The sequence below is a fragment of the Oncorhynchus masou genome, unplaced genomic scaffold (genome assembly GCF_036934945.1).
Source record: "Oncorhynchus masou masou isolate Uvic2021 unplaced genomic scaffold, UVic_Omas_1.1 unplaced_scaffold_1395, whole genome shotgun sequence".
In the NCBI taxonomy this organism is placed as follows: Eukaryota; Metazoa; Chordata; class Actinopteri; order Salmoniformes; family Salmonidae; genus Oncorhynchus; species Oncorhynchus masou.
Window position 1 is genome coordinate 42,973 of NW_027003875.1, and position 26,824 is coordinate 69,796.

Below are 26,824 nucleotides of genomic sequence, written 5' to 3' on the forward strand. Positions count from 1 at the left end.
AGGAGATGAGGCTATTAACTGGGCTACTGAGAGGAAGGAGATGAGGCTATTAACTCGGCTATTGAGAGGAAGGAGATGAGATGAGGCTATTAACTGGGCTACTGAGAGGAAGGAGATGAGGAGATGAGGCTATTAACTGGGCTATTGAGAGGAAGGAGATGAGGCTATTAACTGGGCTATTGAGAGGAAAGAGATGAGGAGATGAGGCTATTAACTGGGCTATTGAGAGGAAGGAGATGAGGCTATTAACTGGGCTACTGAGAGGAAGGAGATGAGGCTATTAACTCGGCTACTGAGAGGAAGGAGATGAGGCTATTAACTGGGCTATTGAGAGGAAAGAGATGAGGCTATTAACTGGGCTATTGAGAGGAAAGAGATGAGGAGATGAGGCTATTAACTGGGCTACTGAGAGGAAGGAGATGAGGCTATTAACTGGGCTATTGAGAGGAAGGAGATAAGGAGATGAGGCTATTAACTGGGCTATTGAGAGGAAGGAGACGAGGCTATTAACTCGGCTATTGAGAGGAAGGAGATGAGGAGATGAGATATTATTATTATTATATATATTATATTATTATATTATTATATTATTATATATATTAACTGGGCTATTGAGAGGAAGGAGATGAGGCTATTAACTCGGCTATTGAGAGGAAGGAGATGAGGCTATTAACTGGGCTACTGAGAGGAAGGAGATGAGGCTATTAACTGGGCTACTGAGAGGAAGGAGATGAGGAGATGAGGCTATTAACTGGGCTATTGAGAGGAAGGAGATGAGGCTATTAACTGGGCTACTGAGAGGAAGGAGATGAGGCTATTAACTGGGCTACTGAGAGGAAGGAGATGAGGCTATTAACTGGGCTATTGAGAGGAAGGAGATGAGGCTATTAACTCGGCTACTGAGAGGAAGGAGATGAGGCTATTAACTGGGCTACTGAGAGGAAGGAGATGAGGCTATTAACTGGGCTACTGAGAGGAAGGAGATGAGGCTATTAACTGGGCTATTGAGAGGAAGGAGATGAGGCTATTAACTCGGCTATTGAGAGGAAGGAGATGAGATGAGGCCATTAACTGGGCTATTGAGAGGAAGGAGATGAGGCTATTAACTGGGCTACTGAGAGGAAGGAGACGAGGCTATTAACTGGGCTACTGAGAGGTAGGAGATGAGGCTATTAACTGGGCTACTGAGAGGAAGGAGATGAGGCTATTAACTGGGCTATTGAGAGGAAGGAGATGAGGCTATTAACTGGGCTACTGAGAGGAAGGAGATGAGGCTATTAACTGGGCTACTGAGAGGAAGGAGATGAGGCTATTAACTGGGCTACTGAGAGGTAGGAGATGAGGCTATTAACTGGGCTATTGAGAGGAAGGAGATGAGGCTATTAACTCGGCTACTGAGAGGAAGGAGATGAGGCTATTAACTGGGCTATTGAGAGGAAGGAGATGAGGCTATTAACTGGGCTATTGAGAGGAAGGAGATGAGGAGATGAGGCTATTAACTGGGCTATTGAGAGGAAGGAGATGAGGCTATTAACTGGGCTATTGAGAGGAAGGAGATGAGGCTATTAACCCGGCTACTGAGAGGAAGGAGATGAGGCTATTAACTGGGCTACTGAGAGGAAGGAGATGAGGAGATGAGGCCATTAACTGGGCTACTGAGAGGAAGGAGATGAGGCTATTAACTGGGCTATTGAGAGGAAGGAGATGAGGAGATGAGGCCATTAACTGGGCTATTGAGAGGAAGGAGATGAGGCCATTAACTGGGCTATTGAGAGGAAGGAGATGAGGCTATTAACTGGGCTATTGAGAGGAAGGAGATGAGGAGATGAGGCTATTAACTGGGCTACTGAGAGGAAGGAGATGAGGCTATTAACTGGGCTATTGAGAGGAAGGAGATGAGGAGATGAGGCCATTAACTGGGCTATTGAGAGGAAGGAGATGAGGCTATTAACTGGGCTACTGAGAGGAAGGAGATGAGGCTATTAACTCGGCTATTGAGAGGAAGGAGATGATGAGATGAGGCTATTAACTGGGCTACTGAGAGGAAGGAGATGAGGCTATTAACTGGGCTACTGAGAGGAAGGAGATGAGGCTATTAACTGGGCTATTGAGAGGAAAGAGATGAGGCTATTAACTGGGCTACTGAGAGGAAGGAGATGAGGCTATTAACTGGGCTACTGAGAGGAAGGAGATGAGGCTATTAACTGGGCTACTGAGAGGAAGGAGATGAGGAGATGAGGCCATTAACTGGGCTACTGAGAGGAAGGAGATGAGGCTATTAACTCGGCTATTGAGAGGAAGGAGATGAGATGAGGCTATTAACTGGGCTACTGAGAGGAAGGAGATGAGGAGATGAGGCTATTAACTGGGCTATTGAGAGGAAGGAGATGAGGCTATTAACTGGGCTATTGAGAGGAAAGAGATGAGGAGATGAGGCTATTAACTGGGCTATTGAGAGGAAGGAGATGAGGCTATTAACTGGGCTACTGAGAGGAAGGAGATGAGGCTATTAACTCGGCTACTGAGAGGAAGGAGATGAGGCTATTAACTGGGCTATTGAGAGGAAAGAGATGAGGCTATTAACTGGGCTATTGAGAGGAAAGAGATGAGGAGATGAGGCTATTAACTGGGCTACTGAGAGGAAGGAGATGAGGCTATTAACTGGGCTATTGAGAGGAAGGAGATAAGGAGATGAGGCTATTAACTGGGCTATTGAGAGGAAGGAGACGAGGCTATTAACTCGGCTATTGAGAGGAAGGAGATGAGGAGATGAGATATTATTATTATTATATATATTATATTATTATATTATTATATTATTATATTATTATATATATTAACTGGGCTATTGAGAGGAAGGAGATGAGGCTATTAACTCGGCTATTGAGAGGAAGGAGATGAGGCTATTAACCCGGCTACTGAGAGGAAGGAGATGAGGCTATTAACTGGGCTACTGAGAGGAAGGAGATGAGGAGATGAGGCTATTAACTGGGCTACTGAGAGGAAGGAGATGAGGCTATTAACTGGGCTACTGAGAGGAAGGAGATGAGGCTATTAACTGGGCTATTGAGAGGAAGGAGATGAGGCTATTAACTCGGCTACTGAGAGGAAGGAGATGAGGCTATTAACTGGGCTACTGAGAGGAAGGAGATGAGGCTATTAACTGGGCTACTGAGAGGAAGGAGATGAGGCTATTAACTGGGCTACTGAGAGGTAGGAGATGAGGCTATTAACTGGGCTATTGAGAGGAAGGAGATGAGGCTATTAACTCGGCTATTGAGAGGAAGGAGATGAGATGAGGCCATTAACTGGGCTATTGAGAGGAAGGAGATGAGGCTATTAACTGGGCTACTGAGAGGAAGGAGACGAGGCTATTAACTGGGCTACTGAGAGGAAGGAGACGAGGCTATTAACTGGGCTACTGAGAGGTAGGAGATGAGGCTATTAACTGGGCTACTGAGAGGAAGGAGATGAGGCTATTAACTGGGCTATTGAGAGGAAGGAGATGAGGCTATTAACTGGGCTACTGAGAGGAAGGAGATGAGGCTATTAACTGGGCTACTGAGAGGAAGGAGATGAGGCTATTAACTGGGCTACTGAGAGGTAGGAGATGAGGCTATTAACTGGGCTATTGAGAGGAAGGAGATGAGGCTATTAACTCGGCTACTGAGAGGAAGGAGATGAGGCTATTAACTGGGCTATTGAGAGGAAGGAGATGAGGCTATTAACTGGGCTATTGAGAGGAAGGAGATGAGGAGATGAGGCTATTAACTGGGCTATTGAGAGGAAGGAGATGAGGCTATTAACTGGGCTATTGAGAGGAAGGAGATGAGGCTATTAACCCGGCTACTGAGAGGAAGGAGATGAGGCTATTAACTGGGCTACTGAGAGGAAGGAGATGAGGAGATGAGGCCATTAACTGGGCTACTGAGAGGAAGGAGATGAGGCTATTAACTGGGCTATTGAGAGGAAGGAGATGAGGAGATGAGGCCATTAACTGGGCTATTGAGAGGAAGGAGATGAGGCCATTAACTGGGCTATTGAGAGGAAGGAGATGAGGCTATTAACTGGGCTATTGAGAGGAAGGAGATGAGGAGATGAGGCTATTAACTGGGCTACTGAGAGGAAGGAGATGATGCTATTAACTGGGCTATTGAGAGGAAGGAGATGAGGAGATGAGGCCATTAACTGGGCTATTGAGAGGAAGGAGATGAGGCTATTAACTGGGCTATTGAGAGGAAGGAGATGAGGCTATTAACTGGGCTACTGAGAGGAAGGAGATGAGGAGATGAGGCCATTAACTGGGCTATTGAGAGGAAGGAGATGAGGCTATTAACTGGGCTACTGAGAGGAAGGAGATGAGGAGATGAGGCCATTAACTGGGCTATTGAGAGGAAGGAGATGAGGCTATTAACTGGACTACTGAGAGGAAGGAGATGAGGCTATTAACTGGGCTATTGAGAGGAAGGAGATGAGGCTATTAACTGGGCTATTGAGAGGAAGCAGATGAGGAGATGAGGCCATTAACTGGGCTACTGAGAGGAAGCAGATGAGGAGATGAGGCTATTAACTGGGCTATTGAGAGGAAGGAGATGAGGCTATTAACTGGGCTATTGAGAGGAAGGAGACGAGGCTATTAACTGGGCTATTGAGAGGAAGGAGACGAGGCTATTAACTGGGCTATTGAGAGGAAGGAGATGAGGCTATTAACGGACTACTGAGAGGAAGGAGATGAGGCTATTAACTGGGCTATTGAGATGCAGCCCAATAAGGGAACATGGTTCTGATCACAGCCTGAACACAGTAAACATTAATTCAGTCATTCTTCGGTACATAGAGGTTAAGGGTCATCAACTCCATCTGACCCCATAACATAAAACACAAACAGGAGATATTGCATCATAAAGCATACATACAGTAATGATGAAATCATCTCACTTTGCAAAAAGTCCCCTTTCATTTTTTTTTTTTTTTAAATACGACATTGTAAATATAAATTATTTGTAATTGTGCAATTCATTCAGAGAAGTAAATAAAAGGTTACGAGGAAGGAAGCTGCAGTCCGTTGGGGACCTTTGTCAGGTACAGTTGCTGTTATATAGCTGTTATAGAGTGTAACTGATAAACTGATGGAGCCAAAATGGAGACACTCCAGAGCACAGAGGTCACCAACACATCATCCACATGAGCAAAGAACAGCTCCGGCAGAGGCATGTGCCTGTATGTTAAATACACACAAACACACCCAGCATCCAACCCCACCCACTCATAGGTGAGGTGAGGCCTTTTCAATCATTCAGTCAAGTGTCTCTCCTACACACACACACACACACAGTAACGGTTCTTCAAGTGTTCTCTCCTCTCAGTGTTCTGCGGGGCGTACAGGAGTTGTACAGAGATTTGGTGTGGGGGGAGGGTTTGGGGTGAAGGATGAGGGTAACCTTGTTCTGCGGGGAGCTTGTACAGAGGTGGGGGCCATGCTAAACGGTGAGAGGCAGCATGCCAGGAGGGGAGACAGTCCGGGGCGACGCCAGGGCACTCAGGGTGCTGGGGTCCAGTCCATTCACAGCCCTGTGGGGGACAACACCAGACAGAGAGAAAGCAAGAAGACAGAAGTTAGTTCATCCACAATATCAAATAGAAAGCGGTTTGTCTCTACATACTCTGGTTACACCAACTCTGATTCCAAATGGGACAGAGTTCATTCAGCCGGTCACTTCTTCTACGCTCTCGGAGTGAGTCACACCAACACCGCAGACAGGAAGTCAAGCAGAGAGATAGATGGACCAGTCGGAATACTCCTGCGAGAGAGACAGGACCACTCACGTCTTGTCGTAGTAGGTGGTGTGGAGTGAGTGGGAGAACTTGGTGGCGTTGCTGTTGATGAGGTTTCCGTTCCCAGTGATCATGTTGGTGGACGACGTGGAGTAGGTTTTCCTCACCGCCTGGTCCTTGGCAAAGTTCCTACATGCAGCTAGCTTGGACTCCAGCGCCTAAGGACAGACACGGCCGACATTAAGACTAATCACAAGCTGTGGATTCTGTTGTAACCTTTAACCTTTAATTCAGGTCACAGACACCATTCCAATATACTCTGCTGTCAAGAGAGGAGAGGAGACGGAAGCCAAACTGTTGGGTTCATTCATTCCATAATGTTTTGTCGTCGACATTAGCTTCAGGAGGATGGATACATGGAAATGGAAAACAGCTACAAGAAACAAGTCTGATATTTACCCCCACTTTTCTCAGAAGGTCCCCAACGATATTAAGAGCAGAGATTCTTGCTGATGGGGTCAGAGGTGAGCCGCCAGGCCCACAGCCATTTGTTAACACTGTAGAGGAGAGGGAGAGGGAGGAAGAGAGAGGGGGAGAGAGGGAGAGGAAGAGGGAGAGGAAGAGGAAGAGGGAGAGAGTGTTTATCACATGACAGATATCTAGAAACTGTTTCACATTGGAGGTACAGCTCCAAAAAGTGAAGGAACTAAATAACAGACCTGGGTTCAAATAGTATTTATATACTTTCAGAACACTGAGCATTTCATTGAGACTGCCTGGAGGGACTGTTGAGACTCTCCCATGGATTCCATTAGACCCAGCAAGCTCAATAAAGCACAGTAAAGTATGACAGAAATGGAACACCATTTCTACCCAGGTCTGTTGGAAGACACGGCTGTTGACCTACCTGATGATTTCGGGGTGATGAACGGGTGTTCCATGCCCCTCCCTACAGGGGTGACTGGCAGGGACAGGGAGGCCTGGACAGCAGAGTCCATCTTGTCCACGTCCAAGGTAGGAGAGCTGGGGGCTGACATCCTGTCTGCAGTCCTCTCCCTCACCACCATCTCCTGTCTCAGGTCTGGGGGGGGGGGGGGGGCCCCAGGTAGACAGACATGAGAGAAGCACCAATACAGACATGATTACAGCCATGACATTCTGTCTGCAGTCCTCTCCCTCACCACCATCTCCTGTCTCAGGTCTGGGTGGGGGGGGGGGCAGGTAGACAGACATGAGAGAAGCACCAATACAGACATGATTACAGCCATGACATTCTGTCTGCAGTCCTCTCCCTCACCACCATCTCCTGTCTCAGGCCTGGGGGGGGCAGGTAGACAGACATGAGAGAAGCACCAATACAGACATGATTACAGCCATGTCATTCTGTCTGCAGTCTTCTCCCTCTCCGCCAGCTCCTGTCTCAGGTCTGAGGGATCAGTCACACCAATACAGACATGATTCTACCAAATGGATAGAGCAGTGTTTCATAACCCTCTCCTCAAGTACCAGCCAGACAACTACTTCATATACTCCAGTACTATCACTACATCTGATTACACTGGTCTACTATCATCAAGCACATGATTAGTAGGGGGACAGGGGGTCAGGGGGAGACAGGGAGTCAGGGGGAGACAGGGAGTCAGGGGGAGACAGGGAGTCGGGGGAGACAGGGAGTCGGGGGAGACAGGGAGTCGGGGAGACAGGGAGTCAGGGGGAGACAGGGAGTCAGGGGGAGACAGGGAGTCAGGGGGAGACAGGGAGACAGGGGGAGACAGGGAGACAGGGAGTCAGGGGGAGACAGGGAGTCAGGGGGAGACAGGGAGTCAGGGGAGACAGGGAGTCAGGGGGAGACAGGGAGTCAGGGGGAGACAGGGGGAGACAGGGGGAGACAGGGAGTCAGGGGAGACAGGGAGTCAGGGGGAGACAGGGAGTCAGGGGGAGACTCTGTCCAAACCACTGAGGGAGGGGTTTCATGTCTTCATACCTCTGGCTTCATCCTTTAGTCGCTGTACTGAGACCAGTAGGGACTCCTTCTCATCCAGCTCACTCTCCAGGAAGGCATTCCTCTCTATGGCCTGGTTCAGACGACCCTCAAAGTCCTCCAGAGATACGATGGTCGCCCTGAGGAAGGGAGGGAAGGAGGAGAGGAGTTGGGATGGACAAAGGTTTGTAGCAGAAGCAGGTGAAAAATGTACTGTATCTGTGTGGGTTGGATAACTGGGTTAACACGGAGTGGAGTAACACTCAACACAAGCATTTCACTACGCCCACAATGACATGTACCGTATTGCATTGTCGGAACTAGAAGCACAAGCATTTCGCTACACTCGCATTAACATCTGCTAACCATGTGTGTGACAAATAAAATTTGATATCTGCTAAACATGTGTATGTGACCAATATGTTTGATACTGAGGCTCATCTACCAGCCAGCCTCCACTTAGCCGACAACCGAGGCCTGAACTCAAGTAAAACATTTGAACGGCCGTGTTAGTATTGTTAGTTTAGTTGTACTGTGGTATATAGTGACCTCTTGGCTCTCTCCAGGTCGTCGTTGGCCTGCTCCAGTTCTCTGACATATTTATGAAGCTGTTCCTTGATTCCTCTGGTCTGTCCCAGGTCATCCTCTAACATGGAGACCTGCTTATAGCTCTGAGAATACTGCTGCTCCAGCTTCTCCTACAGGGAGAGAGAGAGAGAACAACATTCAGACCACATATAAACCTGCTTATAGCTCTGAGAATACTGCTGCTCCAACTTCTCCTACAGGGAGAGAGAGAGAACAACATTCAGACCTGCTTATAGCTCTGAGAATACTGCTGCTCCAACTTCTCCTACAGGGAGAGAGAGAGAACAACATTCAGACCTGCTTATAGCTCTGAGAATACTGCTGCTCTAACTTCTCCTACAGGGAGAGAGAGAGAACAACATTCAGACCTGCTTATAGCTCTGAGATAGCACTGGTTAGATCACTAGTACTATACCTGGCTAGCACTAGTGATCTAACCAGTGCTATACCTGGCTAGCACTAGTGATCTAACCAGTGCTATACCTGGCTAGAATTAGCAGTGTGGGTTAAACATCTCTCTAGTTGTCTATTTTCTCCTATTGATCCTGCTGCCATCCTATTACAGTACACTGCTGGACTGCCGGGGCCCAGAGCATGGAACTGCTGGACTGCCGGGGCCCAGAGCATGGAACTGCTGGACTGCCGGGGCCCAGAGCATGGAACTGCTGGACTGCCGGGGCCCAGAGCATGGAACTGCCGGACAGCCTGCCAACACATGCAGCTCTCTCTCTCTGGCAGACAGCAGGGGCATCCAGGAGTGTGGCTTTACTCTGACATCCAGACGTAGTTGTTGATCCCTGTTTCAGTCCCTGGTGAATGGGTGACGTTAACTGATGTTCCGGGAACCGTAATCCAGCGTTTGCCGAGCCGGAATCCTCAGGCACAGCGTTTGCCGAGCCGAATCCTCAGGCACAGCGTTTGCCGAGCCGAATCCTCAGGCACAGCGTTTGCCGAAAAGAATCCTCAGGAACAGTGTTTAACGAACAGAATCCTCAGGAACAGCGTTTAACGAACAGAATCCTCAGGAACAGCGTTTGCCGAGCCGAATCCTCAGGAACAGTGTTTGCCGAGCCGAATCCTCAACCCTTCCACATATTTGTTAAATTCCAACACCAAGAGGTACATTTACCTTGCGGTTATCCAGCTCGCACTTCAGTGTTTGGTTCTAACCCCTCTGACTGTGTGTGTGTGTCTCCTTTCCTACGTATGTTACCTTGAGGTTGTCCAACTCGCTCTTCAGTCTTTGGTTCTCTGTGTGCAGGTCTCTGAGGCGGTGTTCAGCCTGTCCTAGCTGGGCCTCTAACTCTGCCTCCAGCTCTCGGCTCCCTTCCTGGAACTCCAGCAGCTCCTCCTGGGCCTCGTGGTAACTGAGGAAGACACAGGAGAGAACAGACTGACACACAGTCACACTACCACACGGTCTCTCCTGAAACTCCAGCAGCTCCTGCTTGGCCTCATGGTAGCTGGAGGACACACGGAGGGACTGTTGTTTAACGATCAGTTGTGGTAGTAATGAGTGGTAGTCACATCCCCTGGACAGTCAGAACTAGAACTATCCTGTGTGGTCAGTGGAACACATCCGGTCTCATAACTCATAATATCCTGTCTCCAGACCCCTTGACCCCTCACCCCTCTCAGAACACACGGAACAGCAGCAGGCCTATAGGAGCCATCTGTATCCTCTAATGACAAACCCCTGTCTGTGTCACAAAGCTCTATCAGACCTGCTGAGGTACTGTCTCTGTCATTAAGCTCTATCAGACCCGAGGTACTGTCTCTGTCATTAAGCTCTGTCTCTGTCATAGAGCTCTATCAGACCTGCTGAGGTACTGTCTCTGTCATTAAGCTCTGTCTCTGTCATAGAGCTCTATCAGACCTGCTGAGGTACTGTCTCTGTCATTAAGCTCTGTCTCTGTCATTAAGCTCTGTCATTAAGCTCGGTCTCTGTCATTAAGCTCTATCAGACCTGAGGTACTGTCTCTGTCATTAAGCTCTATCAGACCTGCTGAGGTACTGTCTCTGTCATTAAGCTCTGTCTCTGTCATTAAGCTCTATCAGACCTGAGGTACTGTCTCTGTCATTAAGCTCTATCAGACCTGAGGTACTGTCTCTGTCATTAAGCTCTGTCTCTGTCATTAAGCTCTGTCAGACCTGAGGTACTGTCTCTGTCATTAAGCTCTATCAGACCTGAGGTACTGTCTCTGTCATTAAGCTCTGTCTCTGTCATTAAGCTCTGTCAGACCTGAGGTACTGTCTCTGTCATTAAGCTCTATCAGACCTCAGTCCAGTCTGTATTCAGTCTATATTCAGACTCCCTGGACTGTGTTCAGACTTGCTGACCCACACAGTATGTGCTAGATACAACCTAGTAATACCGTCCAGTAATATCTACAGATGGACCTAGCTGAAAGGTCTGGACTCCTGGATTGTAGCATAGCACTTTCTCTTGTCCCATGTGGCTGTATATCAGTCTATCGTCTGTCTGTCCACAGACATAAAACACCTAGACCTTACTATCTGTCTGGTCATAGATGTAATGCAACTAGAATGGTCCTGCATGGCTCCTGACTCATCTGTCATGACAAAGGCCAACGCCATGCTAGAGCTGAATGAATGCAGACTTTCCATGCCATTCATTCAGTCAGGTGGCGCCACTGAATTGAATTAGAATGGTTGGTTAAAGTGTGAGAACCTCTTTATGTAATACATGTATCACTAGCCACTTTAACTATGCCACTCTGTTTACATACTCATCTCATATGTATATACTGTACTCGATACCATCTACTGTATCTTGCCTATGCTGCTCTGTACCATCACTCATTCATATATCTTTATGTACATATTCGTTATCCCTTTACACTTGTGTGTATAAGACAGTAGTTTTGGAATTGTTAGATAGATTAATTGTTGGTTATTACTGCATTGTCGGAAACTAGAAGCACAAGCATTTCGCTACACTCGCATTAACATCTGCTAACCATGTGTATGTGACAAATAACATTTGATTTGATTAGGACATGGTATACTAACCTGGTAGCCAGGTATGTTAGCCTGGACCACCATCTGTTTGTGATGTAAAATAATTCCATCTAGCAGACACTTTGTTTCACCTTTATTTAACTAGGCAAGTCAGTTCAGAACAAATTATTATTTACAGTGACGGCCTAGGAACAGTGGGTTAACTGCCTGTTCAGGGGCACAACGACAGATTTGTACCTTGTCAGCTCGGGGGTTTGAACTTGCAACCTTCCGGTTACTAGTCCAACACTCTAACCACTAGGCTACCCTGCCTCCCCACTTACAGTCATGTGTGCATATATTGTACATATGGGTGGTCCCAGGAATCAAACCCACTACCGTGGCATTACAAGTGCCATGCTCTACCAACTGAGCTACAAAGGACAACTGTTTGGCATGACAAGGAGTTGAGATGATCACACAAACAGATCTGGGACCAGGCTACAGATACATAGTTCCACTGACCAGGGATGACTCTTGAACAGAAAAGGTCTGAGTGACACAGACACACACACACACACACACACACACACACACACACACATTAACAGGGTTCGACAGCTCTGGGGTCAGTTAACCGGCAGCCACTGCTCCATCCTTGGCCTCACTGGGTTTCCCTGCTCATTCCACACACAGTTATCGTACCAGAAGCGCACACAGTTACCGCACACAGTTACCGCACACAGTTACCGCACACAGATACCGCACCAAAAACACACAGTTATCGTACCAGAAGCACACACAGTTACCGCACACAGTTACCGCACACAGTTACCGCACACAGTTACCGCACACAGTTACCGCACCAAAAACACACAGTTATCGTACCAGAAGCACACACCGTTACCGCACCAAAAAACACACATAGTTATCTTACCAGAAGCACACACAGTTACCGCACACAGTTACCGCACCAAAAACACACAGTTATCGTACCAGAAGCACACACAGTTGCCACACCAAAAACACACATAGTTATCGTACCAGAAGCACACACAGTTGCCACACACAGTTACCGCACCAAAAACACACATAGTTATCGTACCAGAAGCACACACAGTTACCCCACCAAAAACACACACAGTTATCGTACCAGAACCACACATGGCCAGTTTGGCCACAGAGCAGCTCTGTTCAACTATGTCTCTGACTGGAATGACTTCGTTTACCTTCCCTCTGATAACATCCCTGTTTTCAGACAATATGACCAAAATACCACGGTGTACAAACAAGTATTTATATTTATTATGGATCCCCATTACTTCCTGCCAAGGCAGCAGCTACTCTTCCTGGGGTTGATTATGGATCCCCATTACTTCCTGCCAAGGCAGCAGCTACTCTTCCTGGGGTTGATTATGGATCCCCATTACTTCCTGCCAAGGCAGCAGCTACTCTTCCTGGGGTGTATTATGGATCCCCATTACTTCCTGCCAAGACAGCAGCTACTCTTCCTGGGGTTTATTATGGATCCCCATTACTTCCTGCCAAGGCAGCAGCTACTCTTCCTGGGGTTTATTATGGATCCCCATTACTTCCTGCCAAGGCAGCAGATACTCTTCCTGGGGTTTATTATGGATCCCCATTACTTCCTGCCAAGGCAGCAGATACTCTTCCTGGGGTTTATTATGGATCCCCATTACTTCCTGCCAAGGCAGCAGATACTCTTCCTGGGGTTTATTATGGATCCCCATTACTTCCTGCCAAGGCAGCAGATACTCTTCCTGGGGTTTATTATGGATCCCCATTAGTTCCTACCAAGGCAGCAGCTACTCTTCCTGGGGTTTATTATGGATCCCTATTAGTTCCTGCCAAGACAGCAGCTACTCTTCCTAAGGTTTATTATGGATCCCCATTAGTTCCTGCCAAGGCAGCAGCTACTTCCTGGTGTTTATTATGGATCCCCATTAGTTCCTACCAAGGCAGCAGCTACTCTTCTTGGTGTTTATTATGGGTCCCCATTAGTTCCTGCCAAGGCAGCAGCTACTCTTCCTGGGGTTGATTATGGATCCCCATTACTTCCTGCCAAGGCAGCAGCTACTCTTCCTGGGGTTGATTATGGATCCCCATTACTTCCTGCCAAGGCAGCAGCTACTCTTCCTGGGGTTTATTATGGATCCCCATTACTTCCTGCCAAGGCAGCAGCTACTCTTCCTGGGGTTTATTATGGATCCCCATTACTTCCTGCCAAGGCAGCAGATACTCTTCCTGGGGTTTATTATGGATCCCCATTACTTCCTACCAAGGCAGCAGCTACTCTTCCTGGGGTTTATTATGGATCCCTATTAGTTCCTGCCAAGACAGCAGCTACTCTTCCTAAGGTTTATTATGGATCCCCATTAGTTCCTGCCAAGGCAGCAGCTACTTCCTGGTGTTTATTATGGATCCCCATTAGTTCCTACCAAGGCAGCAGCTACTCTTCTTGGTGTTTATTATGGGTCCCCATTAGTTCCTGCCAAGGCAGCAGCTACTCTTCCTGGGGTTTATTATGGATCCCCATTAGTTCCTGCCAAGGCAGCAGCTACTCTTCCTGGGGTTTATTATGGATCCACATTAGTTCCTGCCAAGACAGCAGCTACTCTTCCTGGGGTTTATTATGGATCCCCATTACTTCCTGCCAAGGCAGCAGCTACTCTTCCTGGGGTGTATTATGGATCCCCATTAGTTCCTGCCAAGACAGCAGCTACTCTTCCTGGGGTTTATTATGGATCCCCATTAGTTCCTGCCAAGACAGCAGCTACTCTTCCTGGGGTTTATTATGGATCCCCATTAGTTCCTACCAAGGCAGCAGCTACTCTTCCTGGGGTTTATTATGGATCCCCATTAGTTCCTGCCAAGGCAGCAGCTACTATTCCTGGGGTCCAGCAACATTAAGGCAGTTATATACAATAAGACGTCACATTACAATACAGACTAAGACAACACATTAAGTGTGTTCACTCAGTTCACTACTCGACAAAATCCATGTGTACATGTGTGTGCATAGCGTGCATGTTGTGTGTGTGTGTTAAATAGGCGTAAATTAGAATATAAAATGATTTGTGTGTGCGTGTTATATTGTGTGTGTGTGTGTGTGTGTGTTATATTGTGCGTGTGTGTGTGTGTTATATTGTGCGTTTGTGTTATTGTGCGTTTGTGTTATTGTGCGTTTGTGTTATTGTGCGTTTGTGTGTGTCTGTGTCTGTAGCGTAGCGGTGCCATCCGGAACGTCCTCATGAACACACACTAGGCCAATACTCTAGAATGTGTTGTGTCAACACTGACAGGGTCAGGCTCTACAGAGCCTGGGAAAACAACCACTTGAACATGTGCAGGACTGTAGGACTATATCATGTTGATCTAGTAACAGAGTTAATACTGTAGACCTATATCATGTTGATCTGGTAACAGAGTCAATACTGTAGACCTGTATCATGTTGATCTATATCAGAGTTAATACTGTAGACCTATATCATGTTGATCTATATCATGTTGATCTAGCAACAGTTAATACTGTAGGACTATATCATGTTGCTCTAGTAACAGAGTTAATACTGTAGACCTATATCATGTTGATCTATATCATGTTGATCTAGTAACAGAGTTAATACTGTAGACCTATATCATGTTGATCTGGTAACATAGTTAATACTGTAGACCTATATCATGTTGATCTAGTAACAGAGTCAATACTGTAGGACTATATCATGTTGATCTAGTAACAGTTAATACTGTAGACCTATATCATGTTGATCTAGTAACAGAGTTAATACTGTAGACCTATATCATGCTGAATAACAGAGTTTGAGAAATTTGGTAGTGTGTCTTGCCATTATGTAACAGAGGATCTAAACGTGTTTGATGCAAAGCTGAGGGATTGCAGTCAGTACAAAGCTGTTTTAGTAGTGTGTGTGCGTGTGTGTGCGTTCACTCCACTGATCTTAGCGGTCTCATCTATGACATAATATATTACTCTCGTCTGTTCAATCCCTATAGAAGGAAGGAAGGGTAGTTGTCTCTAGGTCTGACTGTCACAAAAAGAAAGGTTCATTCTTCTAGAACACCCCGCTGGATATAGGCTGTGTGTGTTCTAGAACACCCCGTTGAATATAGGCTGTGTGTGTTCTAGTACACCCCACTGGATATAGGCTGTGTGTGTTCTAGTACACCCGTTGAATATAGGCTGTGTGTGTTCTAGAACACCCCGCTGGATATAGGCTGTGTGTGTTCTAGAACACCCCGCTGGATATAGGCTGTGTGTGTTCTAGAACACCCCGCTGGATATAGGCTGTGTGTGTTCTAGAACACCCGCTGGATATAGGCTGTGTGTGTTCTAGAACACCCCGCTGGATATAGGCTGTGTGTGTTCTAGTACACCCCGCTGGATATAGGCTGTGTGTGTTCTAGAACACCCCGCTGGATATAGGCTGTGTGTGTTCTAGAACACCCCGCTGGATATAGGCTGTGTGTGTTCTAGAACACCCCGCTGGATATAGGCTGTGTGTGTTCTAGAACACCCCGCTGGATATAGGCTGTGTGTGTTCTAGAACACCCCACTGGATATAGGCTGTGTGTGTTCTAGAACACCCCACTGGATATAGGCTGTGTGTGTTCTAGAACACCCCACTGGATATAGGCTGTGTGTGTTCTAGAACACCCCACTGGAAATAGGCTGTGTGTATTCTACAACACCCCACTGGATATAGGCTGTGTGTGTTCTACAACACCCCACTGGATATAGGCTGTGTGTGTTCTACAACACCCCACTGGATATAGGCTGTGTGTGTTCTACAACACCCCACTGGATATAGGCTGTGTGTGTTCTACAACACACCACTGGATATAGGCTGTGTGTGTTCTACAACACCCCACTGGATATAGGCTGTGTGTGTTCTACAACACACCACTGGATATAGGCTGTGTGTGTTCTACAACACCCCACTGGATATAGGCTGTGTGTGTTCTACAACACCCCACTGGATATAGGCTGTGTGTGTTCTACAACACCCCACTGGATATAGGCTGTGTGTGTTCTAGAACACCCCACTGGATATAGGCTGTGTGTGTTCTAGAACACCCCACTGGATATAGGCTGTGTGTGTTCTAGAACACCCCACTGGATATAGGCTGTGTGTGTTCTAGAACACCCCACTGGATATAGGCTGTGTGCGTTCTAGAACACCCCACTGGATATAGGCTGTGTGTGTGTTCTAGAACACCCCACTGGATATAGGCTGTGTGCGTTCTAGAACACCCCACTGGATATAGGCTGTGTGCGTTCTAGTACACCCTGCTGGATATAGGCTGTGTGTGTTCTAGTACACCCCGCTGGATATAGGCTGTGTGTGTTCTAGTACACCCCGCTGGATATAGGCTGTGTGTGTTCTAGTACACCCCGCTGGATATAGGCTGTGTGTGTTCTAGTACACCCCGCTGGATATAGGCTGTGTGTGTTCTAGTACACCCCACTGGATATAGGCTGTGTGCGTTCTAGAACACCCCACTGGATATAGGCTGTGTGTGTGTTCTAGAACACCCCACTGGATATAGGCTGTGTGTGTTCTAGAACACCCCGTTGGATATAGGCTGTGTGTGTTCTAGTACACCCTGCTGGATATAGGCTGTGTGTGTTCTAGTACACCCTGCTGGATATAGGCTGTGTGTGTTCTAGTACACCCTGCTGGATATAGGCTGTGTGTGTTCTAGTACACCCCGCTGGATATAGGCTGTGTGTGTTCTAGTACACCCTGCTGGATATAGGCTGTGTGTGTTCTAGTACACCCTGCTGGATATAGGCTGTGTGTGTTCTAGTACACCCTGCTGGATATAGGCTGTGTGTGTTCTAGTACACCCTGCTGGATATAGGCTGTGTGTGTTCTAGAACACCCTGCTGGATATAGGCTGTGTGTGTTCTAGAACACCCTGCTGGATATAGGCTGTGTGTGTTCTGGAACACCCTGCTGGATATAGGCTGTGTGTGTTCTAGTACACCCTGCTGGATATAGGCTGTGTGTGTTCTGGAACACCCTGCTGGATATAGGCTGTGTGTGTTCTAGAACACCCTGCTGGATATAGGCTGTGTGTGTTCTGGAAAACCCTGCTGGATATAGGCTGTATGTGTTCTAGTACACCCTGCTGGATATAGGCTGTGTGTGTTCTGGAAAACCCTGCTGGATATAGGCTGTGAAAGTGACACCAGTCATATTCAATAGAAACCAAAAGGAAGAAATGGGACTGAAACAGGGAGGTCGGCTACTACCTGAACCAGTACAATAAGAAATGCTAATGTTCCTTGCAAAATGTTCTCCATTACAACACGTTTTGCTACGGTGTGCACAAATGATGACTATCCAGCACTAAGAACAACTAGACCTAAACTAACTCGGCCTAATCTAGGCCAATGAATCCATTGCTTCCTGTGTCGATGGTAACGTTAACAAAGGCCTATAGAGGAACAGGTCATGTGTCAGATGATCACATGACTGTTATGACATAACCTTGTTGTTCATCTTCCAGCGTTATGAGCAAACATAAAAGCCGTGTTTTATGTAACAGAGCCGAGAGCAAAGCCATGTGCTGTTCTGGTCATGTATAATTATATTACTGAGAAGACTAGCTTGAGTTTCAATTTGGAACATGTATGTAGAAGAGAGTAGTTCAACCGATACAATGACAAACTGCTGAGTCTAATCCTCTGAAACTCAATGTTTAACCATGTAGAAATCAATCAATGATTTTGTTAAATGAGCTATGAGTAGCCAAGATCAGTTGACATGAACATACCTGTTCTTATACTTGAGGGATAAGGCCTTCCAGTAGTCAATCTCCTGGTCTTTTGAAGTGAATGTTGGTATCATGTCTGTGTCCATGGTAGAACAACCTGAAGAGGAGAACAACATGATCACCTGAAGTTAGTTAAAGACAGACGTATCCTGAATGTAGGTGGAAACATTTGAATGGAAGAAAACCAAACATTGGGTTTATTCTTACCCAAGAAAAGTAGCAGACTAATTCATTGCAATTTTTTTTAAGTACTTAAATTTATGCTCAGGCTGTCTGTCATGGAGTCAGGCGGCCTGGCTGTCTGTCTGGAGGCCTGGCTGTCTGTCACGGAGTCAGGCGGCCTGTCTGTCACGGAGTCAGGCGGCCTGTCTGTCACGGAGTCAGGCGGCCTGTCTGTCACGGAGTCAGGCGGCCTGTCTGTCACGGAGTCAGGCGGCCTGTCTGTCACGGAGTCAGGCGGCCTGTCTGTCACGGAGTCAGGCGGCCTGTCTGTCACGGAGTCAGGCGGCCTGTCTGTCACGGAGTCAGGCGGCCTGTCTGTCACGGAGTCAGGCGGCCTGTCTGTCACGGAGTCAGGCGGCCTGTCTGTCACGGAGTCAGGCGGCCTGTCTGTCACGGAGTCAGGCGGCCTGTCTGTCACGGAGTCAGGCGGCCTGTCTGTCACGGAGTCAGGCGGCCTGTCTGTCACGGAGTCAGGCGGCCTGGCTGTCACGGAGTCAGGCGGCCTGGCTGTCTGTCTGGAGGCCTGGCTGTCTGTCTGGAGGCCTGGCTGTCTGTCTGGAGGCCTGGCTGTCTGTCTGGAGGCCTGGCTGTCTGTCTGGAGGCCTGGCTGTCTGTCTGGAGGCCTGGCTGTCTGTCTGGAGGCCTGGCTGTCTGTCAGGAGGCCTGGCTGTCATCACAATTATTCAAGACCCACTGACTTCAATTCAGCCACCATCCACCACTCTTCTAACAACAAGGGTCTGATACACTGACCCAGCAGCAACACCTGGGTGACAACCAGCCATTTGGTAGACCAACTCCTCAGTGAGGAGATGTAGGATGCCCCCAGCAGGCCCCACTTCATACAGACCAGGGCCTCCTCATTAAAACATCTAACCCTGTGTGTTTTACATGGGCCACAGCGGACTGGACATGTTCTCAAAAAGCTTCATTCACTTCTATTCACGGCCATTGTGTGTGCTGAATGCCAATCATAAACACATGGAACAGAAGTAGTGTGGAAACCCTGAGCAGCAGTGTTATGAATGAAGCTGTGGTTGGGCCAAAGACACCTCAGAGGGAGGATGTCTGCCCTGTGATTAACCCCCAAGAGTCTGTTTGGTCCAGTGTGTGTGTGTGTGTATGCTGAGTGAGGTTGAACAGCAGGGAGTCCCCAGCTATCCAGAATAGGCAAGACTACTAGTGATCATCTCTGGTGTAGAGGGATCTCCAGCATGCACGGGTCAGTCGCTTCAACCCGTCCCAACACCAGCACTCTAAAGTTACACTGTGCAGAAATCGCTCCTCCACTTCCTGGTTGCTAAAATTCTAATAGTTTGCCTAATTTCAGTTTATGTGACAAAACAAGCAGTCATTGTGTAGAGAATCATTGTATATATACGGCTGTTTGAAGCTAGTGTACAAAACCGGAAGTAAAAGACGCATAAACAAAAATGCAGAACGGGAAGCATAGAAATAGCACAGATAGAACAGACGCACTGCTTCTTAGACTTGCTTTCAAAGGGAATGACAGATCTATAACTCACATTTCTATGTGAATTTGGTCAGATCGCCCCCCCAAAAAATGTTGTAGCTTTGTGACATATTGTAGCTTTAACACGACGGATGAGTCAGCACAGCGGTCAGCCACATCAACACCAACAGCAGGCCAGCCCTCTAACAGTCACCCCTAACACCAACAGCAGGCCAGCCCTCTAACAGTCACCCCTAACACCAACAGCAGGCCAGCCCTCTAACAGTCACCCCTAACACCAACAGCAGGCCAGCCCTCTAACAGACACCCCTAACACCAACAGCAGGCCAGCCCTCTAACAGTCACCCCTAACACCAACAGCAGGCCAGCCCTCTAACAGACACCCCTAACACCAACAGCAGGCCAGCCCTCTAACAGTCACCCCTAACACCAACAGCAGGCCAGCCCTCTAACAGTCACGCCTAACACCAACAGCAGGCCAGCCCTCTAACAGACGGATGGGTCAGCGGTCTGGTCAGCCACCCCAACACCGTCCTCTATACTGCACTCTGCTAAACAGAATGTCAAATGGCTTTTAATTCAGTTAACAAGGGAAGGTCATCTGTCAGTGAGACAGGTCCCAGGGGTCATGGGGTCAAAAGGAGAATAGCTGTTCTCTCTCACATTACTCTAGGTGTATGTATGGTATGGTATGCAGAGCTGACTCACTCAGGAAACTGTCGTTACACCACTACTACTGGGACTCACTCAGGAAACTGTCGTTACACCACTACTACTGAGACTCACTCAGGAAACCGTGTCGTTACACCACTACTACTGGGACTCACTCAGGAAACTGTCGTTACACCACTACTACTGGGACTCACTCAGGAAACTGTGTCATTACACCACTACTACTGGGACTCACTCAGGAAACTGTCGTTACACCACTACTACTGGGACTCACTCAGGAAACTGTCGTTACACCACTACTACTACTGGGACTCACTCAGGAAACTGTCGTTACACCACTACTACTGGGACTCACTCAGGAAACTGTCGTTACACCACTACTACTGGGACTCACTCAGGAAACCGTCGTTACACCACTACTACTGGGACTCACTCAGGAAACTGTGTCGTTACACCACTACTACTGGGACTCACTCAGGAAACCGTCGTTACACCACTACTACTGGGACTCACTCAGGAAACCGTGTCGTTACACCACTACTACTGGGACTCACTCAGGAAATGTCGTTACACCACTACTACTGGGACTCACTCAGGAAATGTCGTTACACCACTACTACTGGGACTCACTCAGGAAACTGTCGTTACACCACTACTACTGGGACTCACTCAGGAAACTGTCGTTACACCACTACTACTGGGACTCACTCAGGAAACCGTGTCGTTACACCACTACTACTGGGACTCACTCAGGAAACCGTCGTTACACCACCACTACTGGGACTCACTCAGGAAACCGTCGTTACACCACTACTACTGGGACTCACTCAGGAAACCGTCGTTACACCACTACTACTGGGACTCACTCAGGAAATGTCGTTACACCACTACTACTGGGACTCACTCAGGAAATGTCGTTACACCACTACTACTGGGACTCACTCAGGAAATGTCGTTACACCACTACTACTGGGACTCACTCAGGAAACTGTCGTTACATCACTACTACTGGGACTCACTCAGGAAACTGTCGTTACACCACTACTACTGGGACTCACTCAGGAAACTGTCGTTACACCACTACTACTGGGACTCACTCAGGAAACCGTGTCGTTACACCACTACTACTGGGACTCACTCAGGAAACCGTGTCGTTACACCACTACTACTGGGACTCACTCAGGAAACCGTGTCGTTACACCACTACTACTGGGACTCACTCAGGAAACCGTGTCGTTACACCACTACTACTGGGACTCACTCAGGAAACTGTCGTTACACCACTACTACTGGGACTCACTCAGGAAACTGTCGTTACACCACTACTACTGGGACTCACTCAGGGAACTGTCGTTACACCACTACTACTGGGACTCACTCAGGAAACCGTGTCGTTACACCACTACTACTGGGACTCACTCAGGAAACCGTGTCGTTACACCACTACTACTGGGACTCACTCAGGAAACCGTGTCGTTACACCACTACTACTGGGACTCACTCAGGAAACCGTGTCGTTACACCACTACTACTGGGACTCACTCAGGAAACCGTATCGTTACACCACTACTACTGGGACTCACTCAGGAAACTGTCGTTACACCACTACTACTGGGACTCACTCAGGAAACCGTGTCGTTACAGCACTACTACTGGGACTCACTCAGGAAACCGTGTCGTTACAGCACTACTACTACTGGGACTCACTCAGGAAACCGTGTCGTTACACCACTACTACTACTGGGACTCACTCAGGAAACCGTGTCGTTACACCACTACTACTGGGACTCACTCAGGAAACTGTCGTTACACCACTACTACTGGGACTCACTCAGGAAACTGTCGTTACACCACTACTACTGGGACTCACTCAGGAAACTGTCGTTACACCACTACTACTGGGACTCACTCAGGAAACCGTGTCGTTACACCACTACTACTGGGACTCACTCAGGAAACCGTCGTTACACCACTACTACTGGGACTCACTCAGGAAACCGTCGTTACACCACTACTACTGGGACTCACTCAGGAAACCGTGTCGTTACACCACTACTACTGGGACTCACTCAGGAAACTGTCGTTACACCACTACTACTGGGACTCACTCAGGAAACTGTCGTTACACCACTACTACTGGGACTCACTCAGGAAACCGTGTCGTTACACCACTACTACTGGGACTCACTCAGGAAATGTCGTTACACCACTACTACTGGGACTCACTCAGGAAACTGTCGTTACACCACTACTACTGGGACTCACTCAGGAAACCGTGTCGTTACACCACTACTACTGGGACTCACTCAGGAAACCGTGTCGTTACACCACTACTACTGGGACTCACTCAGGAAACTGTCGTTACACCACTACTACTGGGACTCACTCAGGAAACTATCGTTACACCACTACTACTGGGACTCACTCAGGAAACTGTCACACCACTACTACTGGGACTCACTCAGGAAACCGTGTCATTACACCACTACTACTGGGACTCACTCAGGAAACTGTCGTTACACCACTACTACTGGGACTCACTCAGGAAACTGTCGTTACACCACTACTACTGGGACTCACTCAGGAAACTATCGTTACACCACTACTACTGGGACTCACTCAGGAAACCGTGTCGTTACAGCACTACTACTACTGGGACTCACTCAGGAAACCGTGTCGTTACACCACTACTACTACTGGGACTCACTCAGGAAACCGTGTCGTTACACCACTACTACTGGGACTCACTCAGGAAACTGTCGTTACACCACTACTACTGGGACTCACTCAGGAAACTGTCGTTACACCACTACTACTGGGACTCACTCAGGAAACCGTGCCGTTACACCACTACTACTGGGACTCACTCAGGAAACCGTCGTTACACCACTACTACTGGGACTCACTCAGGAAACCGTCGTTACACCACTACTACTGGGACTCACTCAGGAAACCGTGTCGTTACACCACTACTACTGGGACTCACTCAGGAAACTGTCGTTACACCACTACTACTGGGACTCACTCAGGAAACTGTCGTTACACCACTACTACTGGGACTCACTCAGGAAACCGTGTCGCTACACCACTACTACTGGGACTCACTCAGGAAATGTCGTTACACCACTACTACTGGGACTCACTCAGGAAACTGTCGTTACACCACTACTACTGGGACTCACTCAGGAAACCGTGTCGTTACACCACTACTACTGGGACTCACTCAGGAAACCGTGTCGTTACACCACTACTACTGGGACTCACTCAGGAAACTGTCGTTACACCACTACTACTGGGACTCACTCAGGAAACTATCGTTACACCACTACTACTGGGACTCACTCAGGAAACTGTCGTTACACCACTACTACTGGGACTCACTCAGGAAACCGTGTCATTACACCACTACTACTGGGACTCACTCAGGAAACTGTCGTTACACCACTACTACTGGGACTCACTCAGGAAACTATCGTTACACCACTACTACTGGGACTTACTCAGGAAACTGTCGTTACACCACTACTACTGGGACTCACTCAGGAAACTGAGGAGAATGTCAACAACACCAAGGTGGAGACTGAAGCATGGTGATGCAATTTACTAGCACATAACTGGATTGTGTCCTGAAGACTGGTTTTGATACTGTCAACATAGCCTAGTCTAAGATACTAGCTGAACTAGGCTAATGATAGTATAGCTAACATGATGACCTTAGCTGAACTAGGCTAATGATAGATCATCATGTTAGCTATACGTAGCTAAACTGGGCTAATGATAGTATAGCTAACATGATGACCTTAGCTGAACTAGGCTAATAGTATAGCTAACATGATGTTAGCTGAACTGGGCTAATGATAGATCATCATGTTAGCTATACGTAGCTAAACTGGGCTAATGATAGTATAGCCAACATGATGTAATGTTATTAGGCTACCACGTGAACAACACGTCCACTGAGGTGAAATCTCAGTCGGAGCTATGAGAGAGGAAGGTTTGAAAACACAAGTCTCTCCATTCATCCCTTTATCACAGAGAAGCAAAAGACTGGAATGTGAGTCTCAATAACAGACTAGCTGTTGTTTCCATGGTGATAAATAAGACAAATCTTTAGGTTACACTCAGCTGGCAGTAGTGTTTTTGTGTTCATTTACAAACAACAAACCAGGATATGAAAGACAATACCAGGTTCACTCACTGACAGTGATTTTCAGCACAGAAGACCCAGCTTCAGGAAAAGGGAGACAGATTCTTTTCTCCATTTTTGTACCCATTCCAGCGCAGGCATGTTGGGTGGCATCCTGGTGTGCAGAACACGTGGCTCGTGTCCCAAATGGCAACCTACTCACTATTAAGTGCACTACTTTTGACCAGAGCAGTGAAGCATTGGTCAAAAGAAGCACACTATATAGGGAATAGGGTACCATTTGGGCCACAGTATGTAGACTCTACTACCAAGCCAACAGCAGAGGGACCATCTGGTTATATTTACCCATGGTTTAGAACAGGGCAGGCTAACTAGCCAACAGAGGAAGGTAGTGGAGTCTGTGGTTTTCCTGTCCACTCTCCTCTTGGCTTCCTCTTTCCCTCTGATGCAGATGACGTCTCTCTGTCTGGCTGTTTACTCGGAGTGAGAGTGGCTGACGCACTACGCGGGCTCACACCAAATTCTCTGTGAGTTACGTTATGTTATTTCCAGGAAACTAAAATCCTCCCACTTCCACCAGAGGTCTGGGACAGGCTATCTGAGGGTTCAGGGCTCCACTGTGTGTAGCAGTGTGTATAGTAGGCAGGCTGTGCAGCAGACCAGACATACTCCCTGTTGTGACATCCAGTCTCAGAGTTACGGTGGTTGTGAGACCCTGGGGAATGCCTTATTTGGTAGAGATCTTAGACCGTTTTTATACTAGCTAAGTGCATGTGGCTACCGGCTGGCATCATTACATTGGTTTCCACAGCAGCAGCTTAAGACTCCACAGAACAAAGCTGTAGCTACAATTCAGGTGAAATTCTTACTCTATGTACAATTAAGACACATCCACCCCTATGATGATAAACAACATTTACATTCCCGGAATATTTGGTGGCAAGAAACATTCTAGGCTAAATGCCACATTATTATATTAGCTAAGATCAACTGTATGTAGTTTACAGGAGTCGGCTGACCATGTACGGTCAGTGAGGGACAAGGTGAGGCGGAATAAATAAGACGTGGTATCCACAGGCAACGAGACCGGTAATCACTCAGTCCTGACGTGAATCACCTCTAACTGGTTCCAGGGATGAGACCGGCTGGTAACGTTACCAGTAACCGGCTTTTTTTGCTTGTCATACGAAACCACCACTAGACAACATGTCAACACTGTCTGATACGGACTGTTTCCACACAGTAAAACATGTGTAACGAGTAAGCCAGAAAAGGAAACCATTAGCTCGTCAACATCAGTGTCGCTAAATCAAATACACAATTATTAGCTAGCAAGACTAACATGGCACCAAACGGCAAGTTCAACCACCTATTTTCAACTGTCACTGGTTTGGTGAGCCGCTGGCTGCTCGTCGTTCAAAGCCTGCTCAAGTCGAAAACACAGGTTAACCAGCTAGCTAGCTTTTGGCAAAGTAACCAATGTAAACATGTAAATCAATGTCCTAACCTGGGCATGTCCAATCCGTGTGTCTGGCTCCAGATTCAGTTACAGTCGCCACATCTTCTGACCCTGGACTGTCTTCATCGAAATGTCTGTCTCTGTTTAGAAAACGCCAACGCGACTCTCGGAAGTAACGTAGCTTCCGACGCGGTGGCACGTGATGAAATCATACGTACGTCAAATGTGACGCTCCAGGGTTGGACCTCTGATTTGCCTCGTCTTGACCACAAGGTGGCGCTATTATGCTGAGAAATGAGTAATGCAGTGAAGTCAGATGATGCGTAGGCAGTAGCCTCCATAGGAACCGCCTATCAAATCCTCATTCACAGGCAGCCTAGAAATGAATTTAATAGTCTAATAGTTGTAGCAATACTGCACTTCCCATAGTAGCCGGTTGCGAGTATTTCGTATTTGAGTGGATATAGCCAAAATGTTGTATTCAGTGGGCCAGTATTTCTTTTATGTTTAGCTTATTGGCTATGCCCTTACAAAAAATGGTTGCAGTTTTGAAACTGCAGTAAACGTGTATTTGACTCTGGTATTTTGGACACGGTAATTGCAGAATAACTGCAGTGAGTTATACTACACTGTATCTCACTGCAGTTGCACTGGAAGAATTACAGCAGTAGAAGAACTGTGTTATTTTGTACACCGTAATTGCAGCATACTTCAATTATACTCACT

The 26,824-nt window shown here is 47.5% G+C and overlaps 1 protein-coding gene across 1 annotated transcript; it reads right to left on the reverse strand.

The window, feature by feature from the left end:
- Positions 1-26,253, reverse strand: LOC135530610 (nuclear distribution protein nudE-like 1-B). Its single transcript, XM_064958905.1, has 9 exons — positions 26,147-26,253; positions 18,125-18,221; positions 9,558-9,711; positions 8,306-8,454; positions 7,760-7,896; positions 6,683-6,856; positions 6,235-6,332; positions 5,827-5,993; positions 1-5,571 (listed from the first exon to the last, which is right to left on the reverse strand). The coding sequence occupies exons 2-9, from the start codon at positions 18,208-18,210 to the stop codon at positions 5,481-5,483; spliced, it is 1,056 nt and encodes a 351-aa protein (XP_064814977.1). The 5' UTR covers positions 18,211-18,221; positions 26,147-26,253; the 3' UTR covers positions 1-5,480.
- Positions 26,254-26,824: the final 571 nt, after the last annotated feature.